Source organism: Macrosteles quadrilineatus, unplaced genomic scaffold, assembly GCF_028750875.1.
Source record: "Macrosteles quadrilineatus isolate MER2022 unplaced genomic scaffold, UCM_ALF_1.0 Scaffold_4__1_contigs__length_99947679, whole genome shotgun sequence".
NCBI lineage: Eukaryota > Metazoa > Arthropoda > Insecta > Hemiptera > Cicadellidae > Macrosteles > Macrosteles quadrilineatus.
In genome coordinates, this window is record NW_026542597.1 from 87,190,352 (window position 1) to 87,202,522 (window position 12,171).

Genomic DNA, 12,171 nt, shown 5'->3' on the forward strand with positions numbered 1-12,171 from the left:
AAAAGAAATAATAGTGCTGCACCCTGTTGGTAATCCTTGTAACTTTAATGCTATTGAACATCATAGAACAGAACCAACTTGTTTAATTGAAACAGCTGTTAAGATTCATTAATTCCATTTCTCATAAGGTTAACATGGGAAACTCCAGAGCCACTGGGGCGGAGCCCTTTTAAGAATTTCGAAACGGGAAATAGTTTACGTCCGATTCGCATACCTACAGAATTTACACACCAAATTTCATAACGATCGGTGAAGTCGTTCCGGAGGAGTTTGCAGACAAACACTGTGACACGAGAATTTTATATATTAGATAGATATATGCCCGTTAGCGCGATAACTCGAGCAAAAATGATCCGATTTTGATGAAATTTGGTACAAAGGTGTAAACCTACGTTTATTCGAACGAGTTCGCGATCCATCATAATCGGACCATGGGAACGGGGGTTTATGGGGGGTTTTATGGGGTAAAAATGGATTTTTCCCATTTTTCAACCTAAAAACAAACAATTTTGCGATTTCTTTCTAAACCGTTTTGTAGAGCTTAAAAAAAGAAATAATTTAGTATATTGAAGCGCTGTTGTATGCCTAACGGTCACGGAGAAAATTCAAAAATAGTGTAATTAAAAATTCCCATGTTATTCTTATGGAGAAAATTAAAATTGTTGTAGTTTACTTGTTTATGGGTATATATTGATAAAATTTGGCAAATTTATTTATTTCATCCTATACTATTGACGTATGGTCAAAAAACACTTTTTACCTTCCCCGTAGCAGCAAACCTAAGCACTCGTTAAATCTAATGTTATTTAAATAGGGAATAATATGTCTTATTTATGGAAATATTTTAGTAAAAATGTAATCAGACGAGTTGAAATTCGCTTAGTCTGCAGGTTTGCTGCGACGGGGGTATTTTCGATGTTCCTAGAGAAATTGTAAAGCCAATGAAGTTTAAGTACCTCTTTTAAGAGGTCACTGATAGAGCCAAAGACAAACAATTCTACTTTCAACGTTCTTTCAGGGTTGGAAGACCTAAAAAAGTTGAGATGTGTATCTTCAATGTTAGCATTGAGCATAAAATATTAACATATAAAAATATAACTTGTCCTACCACTGCATGGAAATTGTCACAATGGCAGAACTTTAAACAGTACGCAAAATACCTCATTTCCGCTCTAGAGTGGAAATGACCATTGTCGCTCGCTAAACAACTAAATCAGCTGATTTCATTGTTGGCGTTTCTATAAAACCAGTAAGAACACAATAGAACCGGTAAGAATACATAACCTAAAAAACATAACCTAAATGACAACTAAAAAGTTAATCTGTGTATTATGATAAGTTGATTATGATGGTAAGAAAATCTTGTGTTTACGAGCACAAACAGTGATTGCAGCTCACGAAATGCACGGCAATCTACATTTCTCGAGTGGCAAAGACGTATTTTGCGCTCTTAATACTGGTAGCTAATTTTCAATATTCGAAAAAAGCTAGAAGAGCCCATCACTGACGTCACAATATCGACCCGGGTCTGATTGCTCTTCGTTCCTCTTATCTCTTGATGTATATACAATTAGATACTCGAAGGCGTCTCTTTACAGTGTTTAAAACATTTCATACAGATTATCTCGTTATTGATGTAAATGCACTGTACGCGGCTTTTGTTTATGTAAAGGAAGAAGGTAGCAAACGGCATTTTAATTTCAAAACACATAAAATAACGTTAGTCAGACAATGATTTTGAAGTGAAATCAATGAAAAAACAAGTAATTATTTGTAATTTTGTCAAATATTGTTCAATTTATTAATATTATTATCATAATTCCCCGTTAGCGCAGATAAACGATCATTTCATGATGTGCAAAATAAATGGGTAAACTTGTAATCCGTCTAAACACCTGAAGCTGAAAAATATGATGTTACTTTTCCAAACTGTAATCATACTGCACCAACATGAATATGTCATGGCTTATTAATTCCAATATTACCAGTTCTTCTTGAAGATATGTCATAGCTTGTTCTGTTTTAAAAGCTGTTGTAAATATTTTCTATCTATAGTCCTCGCCACCAGTTGAGGCGGCCTATCGCGAACGTCAACCAATTATTCTATTATTTTTAATTTGAGTGTTATAGTATGAGCTACTCTTTGGTCTACAAGCAAAAGTGTACGTGATGAAATAACAATAAATAAGTAGTTCAAAAATGTCCTTCACATAATCGCCAATCAGGAAAAAATAAGCCTGTTCAGATGAACTAAGATGACAAAGACACGAACTTTGACTATTCATACAACTTCTATCCAATAGTCAATGCTACAATGAGTACATATTATGTTAAACCAATATTTAGTAACTATTTCAAGAGATTACGTAATGCCATGACGTAATGTGTCTGAGGTTGTGTAGCGGGTGGAAAGGTTAGGAGGGGGAACAGCACCCAGCTGGAAAATATCTCATTATTGGATTTGCAAGGCAAAAAAGTCAATTAGGACGGTGGCAGTAGACGGTTTGGACAATGTTACAATGTTCACACGCACCTTAGAGTACAGTAAACCACTAAATCAGCTGATTTCATTGTTGGCGTTTCTATAAAACCAGTAAGAACCAGTATAAAACCAGTATGTAGTATGTGACATTTGTATGTACTAGAACCTTGATAACGAGTATACTATGGGAATTATCAAATAATAGCTCTTACCAAGGTTGATTTCTTATCGAGGTTTGCGATAACATTAAGGGTAATATAAATTCAAAATTATGTTTCAATTACACTTATTATCAAGGGTCACTTTTGTTATACAGGATCAAATGTATAAGATGCTATTTATATATAAAAACGGCTTTGCATAACCGTGGTCGTGATAGAAATTTTTTTGGAATTTTAGGTTATGATTTTTTTAGAAGCTCAACCGAATCTCAAAAGCGATACTTGTCTGAATTTTCACCGATTTAAGATTTCAGTTTTTGTTTTGGCTCATCGTTAGTGATTACAAAAATAAATCTAGTAAACACAGATGAACTTTTCTTCAATTGTCTGCATAACTCAGATATTTTGTTAGAATTACAGATTTTTGTCTTATACGCACACTTCTTAGCGAAGCCAAACTTAAAAACCTGCTGTAAACCATATTGTATTTTATGGCACATTACCCATTACAATATGATAAACTAAGGGAAGACATCGAGTTTTTAACAGAAGCACTCTCTTTTTAAACCCACCATTCAAATTGTATTACACTGTTTTAGTAATAGTATACATATATTATACACATATACACATTATACACATATACATATATGTTTTAGTACATATATTTCATAACAAGATTAGAATTATCGAGCCTTTTAAAATGGTCGAGAATGTATAGACCCATTTTCTTCTCTTGTTTTGGACGTTACTTTTCGCTACACTACAAAGACTTATTATTTTTTTAATTAAAACAGACTGTGGATATTTCTTTGTTACAGTTAGGAACATTACAAACCTTCAATTTAAAGTTAATACTTTGGTCGTATAGATTTGGTTGTTAAAATTTGAAACAGTTGGCAAAACAATAACACATCTTTGCTTGTTTACGTCGACAAAATAAAAAAAATATACTAAACATAATTTTTCCGTAGTAAAATAATGTAATGATGAATTTTCGCAGGTGATAAACATGTAACGAAAACAGATAATTTCACATTAGTGTAGCGAAAATAATTTTTTCTTAATATCAGCTGATTTATGTTTGGGATTTCTACCCATGCGGAAATTCACAAAACAAAACCAAGATATAACAAAGTAGTTCAAATAAACAAACTAAATCAAATAATATCTTGTCCTGTTTATTTCCTTCTGTAAATTTAGACAAAAAGATCCATTACATATTATTTGTCTTGAACAAATATCAAACCAATGTAAACAACAATGAAAATAACCAACAAATAAAAATACATAGCACAAAAACAAGATTGTTCCAATAAACAAACTGGTTATCAAATCAAATAAACTCTTGCCCTATTTATTTTGTTTCCATGACACGATTCATTACATATTCTATTTATCTTACTTAAACTAATGACAAACATACTAAAAGACAAGCAAATAAAAATGACAGCATGAAAACAAAATGGTTCAAATAAACGAGTTATAGTTCGGCCGCTTAGAAAGCGACCTCCTCCAGCATTGGTTTAGCATTAGCGCGCAGGTCGTTTTCTAAAGGCGGTGACACACTATCGATCTTTTCCCCGATCAAGACCCCGAACCGAGCAGGGAGAAGGGAGAAGGGAGATAAAAATCAGCAAAATTTTACTCCGAACATTTCCCCGAACATGACCAAGACCAGACGAATTCTACCGAGCGCGGCAAAAGGAAGTTTGGAGAGAGATAGAGAGTGTGTGCGAGTGAGAGCGCGGAGGTTTCTATAACAAAAAGTTTCTATAACATAAAAATTATTGTTAAAAGTCGCATTTTGAAAACTTGTCGCAAAAATAAAATATTCTAGAAATGATGCTTAGTTATATCTATTGATTTCTATTGGTTTTATTCATTGAAATAACGTTACAGAATGATATTTTAATTGCATTTAATAATATTAATGTTTATATTATTTTTGAAAGAATTTAAGTCAACATCAATTACTTAATTCAACCTTAATATTATTGATATAATTGATTTAACGGTTTCTACACTTTCAACCTTGACCAAACATACCACAAACATTACATATTAAATGATTATAATATATAACGGCAACATATTACCCAACATTTATTTATTTTACCAATTAAAGAGTTTAATTGCCATATTAAATCAGAACTATCAATGCTAGCGCAGGCGGCCGCTCGGTGCGGCGCTCGCGACGATGTACGGGGCAAAAATGTACCGTGACACACTATCGTACATCGGACCGTACATCGGACCGATCTTTTCTTTGATCTTTCGCCAAAAAACCGCCTCCAGAGCGCTCGTCTCCCTGCTCGGCCTGATGTCTTGTTCGGCGTCTTGATCGGTGTACGGACCCGTGACACACTATCGAACATCCTCCCTTCGACCTCCCTTCTCCCTTCTCCCTGCTCGGTTCGGGGTCTTGTTCGGGGAAAAGATCGATAGTGTGTCACCGTCTTAAGCGGCCGAACTATAGTAATCAAATCAAATAAACTTTCCCCTGTATATATATATATATAGTACATATAATAAAACTTTCAGGATTTAATTTAGTGTGGATACCCCCCCTTCCTACCCGGTAAAATGTAAAACCTATGACATATTTTTGAGTTATATTTCAGTGTTATGCTGTATTGCATTGTAAAAAACAGTTAAAACTGTTAAAACAAGACCTAATATTTAATTACATACTATTATATTAGACAAGGGGATCCTCCTTGATATTTTGGGAGTGGGGAATTATTACCGCCCCTCTAAGACTGCCACTACACACTGTCAAATAATGAACTGAACTGATAGAACTGAGATTCATAGAAACAAACCCCAACAATTCCATTGTATTGATTCAAAATTCATCATACCATTGAGCCACAAACTCCCCACTATTTTAAATTCATACAAGTATTGGATTTTCGTTATCAAACAACTAAAAGTCAACTAATTTAATATACGCATTATAGTCTGTATAATTTAACCTGTTTACGTGGAACTAGCCCAAGGAGAGGGCCATGAGACAGGTTCCATCATACAGACTATAATTTATTACCTCGTTGGCTCTTACCTCTGTCTATCTGGGACTGAGTGAGGTAGACAGAGGGCCACAAGACAGGTTCCATCATACAGACTATAATCCATTACCTCGTTGGCTCTTACCTCTGTCTGCCTTGGACTGAGTTCCCTGGTAGACAGAGGGCCATGAGACAGGTTCCGTCATACAGACTATAATCCATTACCTCGTTGGCTCTTACCTCTGTCTACTTGGGACTGAGTCCCCAGGTAGACAGAGGACCACGAGACAGGTTCCATCATACAGACTATAATCCATTACCTCGTTGGCTCTTACCTCTGTCTATCTGGGACTGAGTGAGGTAGACAGAGGGCCATGAGACAGGTTCCGTCATACAGACTATAATCCATTACCTCGTTGGCTCTTACCTCTGTCTACTTGGGACTGAGTCCCCAGGTAGACAGAGGACCACGAGACAGGTTCCATCATACAGACTATAATCCATTACCTCGTTGGCTCTTACCTCTGTCTACCTGGGACTGATTGAGGTAGACAGAGGGCCACGAGACAGGTTCCACCATACAGACTATAATCCATTACCTCGTTGGCTCTTACCTCTGTCTATCTGGGACTGAGTTCCCAGGTAGCTAGAGGGCCACGAGACAGGTTCCATCATACAGACTATATTCCATTACCTTGTTGGCTCTTTGCGCACGAAACGGACCCAACCACTGATTGCACCAACATGAAACTTGAATGTTCACAGCATTAAAGGACTATTTTTGCACAATCACATCAAACATTAACGCACCAGCATCGTCCGGACACGAACCGCTCGCTCTACTTTTATTTCACACGTCCCATAACTGTTCACACTCACTATACTCGACTGTTCGTATAACAAGTCAAACAATTCCAGACAATAATGATAAGATCGTGATAAGAACGTTATGTAGGTTGGTAATGGCAACTGATTTTGTGTTGGTTGAACAAATCTAACAAAATGAGTTGAAAAACATGTCTTTTAGAGAATGGGACGAAAATATATTGACTGAATGGGGGTTCATCTAGTTTAGTTTTAACATAAGAGGGCTAGGGGTACGGAATGGATCAAATTTTTGAGGAAGGGGTCCGGGGGTCATCCTCAGAAAAGGTTTAAAATTTAAGTACAAAATAGTTGATATTGTACGTAAATTTGCTTTATCAATTTTATGTTTTCACTGCAAAAATCTAAAAATGTGGTTATAACAAGGGGTTTCATAGGGGCTCTAATTATTGCTCTAACCCCTATCCCGCAGCCCATATTGACGGACGCCCAACTTGGGAGTGTTTTCGACTTTCATTATTAGTTATCGTAACTTTTTCCTATATATTTACCATATTGTGAACAATTACAGTCTACTTTCTTCTTCTTTGTTTGAAGTTCATTGTTGATGATGGTGAGTTAATGTTGTTTAAAGGTTTATTGCGTACATTTTCCATCACAACGGTAAAATACAATACAACGTTATTAAGCAGATTTCAGATCCCGAAACTTCTTTATGTATTATATTTTACCATTGGGATCGAAAAAGTCCACAATAAAACTTCAAACAAAAAGACAATTTTATAAGATAGGCCCTAAATAAAAAGGTTTTATTTCTTTGAGATTATCATTCTTACGTATCAGCTGAATACAATTTTAACACCTGTATGACGGGAAATTATTGTTGTTGACCTCTGTTTATTTTGTAAGGTATTTTACTAAATCCACAAGTATTACAACCAAATCTAAAAATACTATAATATTACTTGTATTTGTCCTATTGTATTATACCCAAAAGGGGGGAGCGAACTGGTCTAGTGGTAAAGCACGTTTTCGGTCCCTGAGGTCCCGGGTTCAATCCCATCAATCACCAATAGATTCTATCTGAGTAATAATGCCGCAACCCCTAAACAGGGAGGGTTGAAAATCCCCCCTTATAAAAAATTAAACAAGACGCATCTCTAAATGAGCAAAAAGTTTGGATTGGACCAGTTGTTAGAAAAAATATTTATTTTAAGACTCAGAAGGCCGCTTATTACGGTAATTCAGTTAAATATGACCCACAGGTTTTACACAATTAAACACGCATGCAGACAGCGAGACAGCCAACCGTATAAATTAACTGTATAATTTATTACGATCGTTAAAAATCGTTGACTTGCCTGCCTACAACGAAAGCGATAAACTCTACCAAATTTCACTAAGAAAATATGTATGTTTCTGTTAAATGGTTAAAAATCCTTTTATGCGAATGTACTGCGATGCTTTTCACTTCCATTTTGTTAAGTATTTAACAGTAAGGTTAGGTCGGATAGGGAAATGTCATGTAGCATGAGGTTTTCAATTACAAATTGTATTGATAAATCGATGCTTGTTTGTAAAAAAAACACATATGCCTACAATCTTATCCAAGAACGTTATGTAGAATATAAAAAAAATCTTCTGGTGATTTACCACCACTATTATTTACTTATCCCGGTAAATTCACTCAATTTAAATTGACTTTGGTTGGATCCAGGAGATATTATACAAGGTAAAACGACATACCAAATTACAAACAATTATTGATGGACTAATTTAGAGAAAAGAAAATTACACTTTTGTAAGATTAATTATAAACACGCAAAAAATACTAAAAATAATATCCGAACTATATAGTATATTACGTTACTAGTCCTGAAAATAAGTGTTTACCGGACGAGTGAGGTCGTTCCCGTGCGAGACGAAGTCGAGTACGGGATTACCATACGAGTCCGGTAAACACATTTTGGACGAGTTACGTACGATAAATTACGCCATACTACTTTATCCGTACAAATCCTTATATATTTCCACCAACTAAAGGAGTAAAAATCACTAGTCATAACCTCCCTTTAACCACTCATTGCCACGCAAATACAAGTATAATCAGCTGATTGGTGTCCGGTAAAACTCATTGCAGAACAGTAGTACGCAATGAAACCCCATTTGAATAAGCTGGCGGCAAACAGCTGTTTTCTGGACTAAATCCTTGCGTGGAAAGTTCGTCAAAATAGTGTAGTGTGGCGTAAAGTAATTTTACGACACGAAGTAAAAAAAGGGGGGTAAAGAAGGGTTAGAGGCACAAGGTCAAATCTGTTTACAGAACACAAAAGTTATTTGCGGTTTTCATCAAAAGATAAAAGCAAAAGCATTACTGTGAAATCGTCCGTCATGCTATCGATTATAGCTTGATGACCTGTCAATAGAAAGTAGTCAATATCTTTAGCTACTTTTGGCATTTCTCATCCTTTTCAATTTATTTGGATGCCTCGAATTATATAATGTTTTGTCGCGAATGAAAAATTGCTTTTGCGATTGTAAGTGAACTTAAGAATTTTCCTAACCTAGCTTTTGTTTGTAAATGAACGTTACTGTTAGAAGATGAGTGAAATGGATAGTGAAAAATATTGTTTGTAACCTCCTGTTTATTGTCGGGTCAAATAAAGTCTTGTAGACTACGTTACACGCTACGCAAGAGCGTGTTTACATCACTTAGGTAAATTATGCAACTCGCTTCCGCTCGTTGCACAACATTCACCTGCGTGATGTAAAAACGCTCTTACTACACTTGTAAGGTAAATAGCTATTACTCAGGATAAGGATACTACTTTTTCTACTGGGGACGTACAACTCTGAGGCGTAATTATGTTTCATATTCTTAGCAGGATAGCAATATTTGTATAGAGCATAAAATAATTACTTAAGTACCCATGTAATTCACGGTTTGATTTAGGAAAATGTGAAAATTCTTTCACTGAACAAAAATTATTTACACAGAAAAATGCAACAAAACACAAAAAAATAATATACACATACTATATCTTATTTCAGGTGTTTCATAATATTGTCATATTATGTTACAAATTAGGGAAAGTGTTCATCCTGTGATTTTGAATCTATATTACCACAATGAAATAACCTCAAAATACTCTAATTACGATTTGCTTGTTCAAATGCAATATGATATAAGCTTACAGTAGCTATAGACTGTATGATGGAACCTGGTCCCTGTCTACCAGGGTATGGCCAATGGTTTAAAGCCCGGGCAAGGTTATGTTTTGCTGAAGAAGACATGGTTCTAGAGCATCCTAAGGTGGGGTTTCGGCTCCCTGTACTAAAGCACCACGAAACTAAGGTTGACGAAGCACTACAAGACAGGTTCCATCATACATACTATAGTTCGTAGAACAAGTGGCATACCGTAGAACAAAGTTATTCTGTAAAACATACCCCTTGTGGTCACCACGAGAACACACTTTTAGAAAGACATCAGAAGCAATGTCAGTTTTCCTGCTTTTCAGGGTCACAAATACCTACTAATGATATAATTATATAACAATACGAAGAACCCTGAAGCGGTATAAATTGTGGAATATTCCATGGGCGGCCAAAGGGAAGAGTCTTCACATTGGTTACAAGTAATTAAAAATCTGACTCATGATTAAATTATGCAACTGTCATTTATATTTATTAATTACTAGCTGTACCCGCGGGCTTCGCCCCGTTTAACTTCATAAGTATTCGAATGGCTCATTCACGTCCTGGTTAAAGTTCGTTCGCTACGCTCACTCACCTTTAGGTTGGAGCTCGTTCGCTGCGCTCACTTGCCTTCAGGTTAGCTCGTTCGCTACGCTAACTCGCCTCCAGGTTGAAGTTCGTTCGCTACGCTCACTCACCTTTTGGTTGGAAATTAGCTGTTGTCATAAATATAAAAAAAATATAATAGTGCTGCACCCTGTTGGTAATCCTTGTAACTTTTATGCTATCGAACATCATAGAACAGAACCAACTTGTTTAATTGAAACAGCTGTTAAGATTCATTAATTCCTTTTAAATATGAAAAATCATAAGATTAACATGGGGAACTACAGAGCCACTGGGGCGGAGCCCGAAAGGGTTTTTGAGATAAGAATATGCTTTAATGTTAATCGGGAATGTGAGCTATGATCATGCCAAATTTCAGCCCAATCCGTCCAGTAGTTTATGCGTGATTGAGCAACACACACACAAACACACACACAAACACACACACAAACATACACACAAACTCACAAACTTTCAGATTTATAATATTAGTAAGATTTTAGATAAATAGTTTGAAAGTGGTTAAACTACTGAAGTGTAAAAAATCACGATTACCCAGAGGGGAGAACGGATTTTTAACCTCGACGAAACATTTAAAGAATCCTTCTCATTCGAATATTGTCTTTCTTAATCAGCGATGCTCGGTGCGGGGGCTTCATCTTTTAGCGAACGAACCTTTACTGTACATCTAAGGGGTGTTACAGAATACATTTTGGAATACTGAGAATGACAGCTGGAATAATAGTACCTTCCAAACTATAGTTTAAAACTACCAGTAGAATAATTCTACCTAATCCTTAACAAATAAGGAATTTAGGCTAAGACCACAAGCGAAACATTCAAAGTCCCAAAATTTACCGGAGTTCCTGGAAGAGCGGGACCCCCAGCAGCACACTAGGAGGGAGATGACCCACTTGAGAAGCGACGGCCTGGCACGGTGCGCAGGGGCGGAGTCCGAGGACCCGCGGCCAGAGGGGCACACGAACACAGTACAATGTCCCATCACCTTGCATCTTGGAAACACATTAGTCTAAAACACGTGGTAGACGAAGTTCTCTATCATTGACAAAAGTCCCATGCTCTCCCGCCAGTTTTGATTTTCCCTCCAAAAATCCCTTCGAGAATCGGGCGCGTCACATAACCATGGCCATCATGGCGGCCCGCTCGCCGCCACGGCAACGCTCGCACTAAAGAACATTCAGCACTTCGTGATCAATGCCATGCGCGTCGCATGACGCCCTTTCAATATTTTAGGTTTCATTTGGTCGAGAGCTTTCCTTCTTTGGTCTGTCAACTGGATTCCTGCGATCTATTATAAACAAGGTCACGGGCGTTTTTGATTGCCTATCGAATTTCGAAGGGGTTGTACTTTTGTATTAAGGGATTGGTGATCGGAAACCTTGTATTTGCATAATCTGCCTCTACGTGGAACGTGGCCAGTAGAAGCAAGCGGTGAATCGGTACAAAACAAGAAAGAATATTCTGAAAATTATTAGTGGAGCGGTAGGACTTGAACCTACGACCACTTGCTTTGCGTCCTCAGCGAGCACAGAACCTAGGGTTTTGCTACCTGAGTTAAATAAATTTTCTTGAGTAAGACGACTACGCACCTAAAAACTCTTTCTGGTTGCGTATTAGTGCAGAATTGAGTAGCTAACGGACACATATTAAATAATAAGTATGATTGTGATTAGGGCTACTACAGTACTATATAAATATAATTGAAAACATTATAAAAACATTAGTACCCTTTTAAATTCATTTTTAATTAATAAACGACATGTTTCGACACTTAGGTCATACTCATGTTTACATTTACAAATACAATATCAAAAATAATAAAAGGAATAAATAGTCATATGTTAAGTTAACTTAGAATTTAGAGGAT

The 12,171-nt window shown here is 36.3% G+C and overlaps 1 protein-coding gene across 2 annotated transcripts in view; it reads right to left on the minus strand.

Annotated features, from left to right (window-relative positions):
* The window catches only part of LOC128993250 (uncharacterized), a 36,537-nt gene extending 25,145 nt beyond the window's left edge, over positions 1-11,392 (minus strand). Inside the window, exon 1 of one of the 2 annotated variants that reach the window (XM_054417033.1) lies at positions 11,142-11,392. In XM_054417033.1, the coding sequence (XP_054273008.1) occupies positions 11,142-11,286 (145 nt within the window). In that variant the 5' untranslated portion in view covers positions 11,287-11,392. Of the gene's footprint in view, positions 1-6,348; positions 6,449-11,141 lie in introns of those variants that run through there. The other variant, XM_054417034.1, reaches the window with a different exon arrangement.
* Positions 11,393-12,171: the final 779 nt, after the last annotated feature.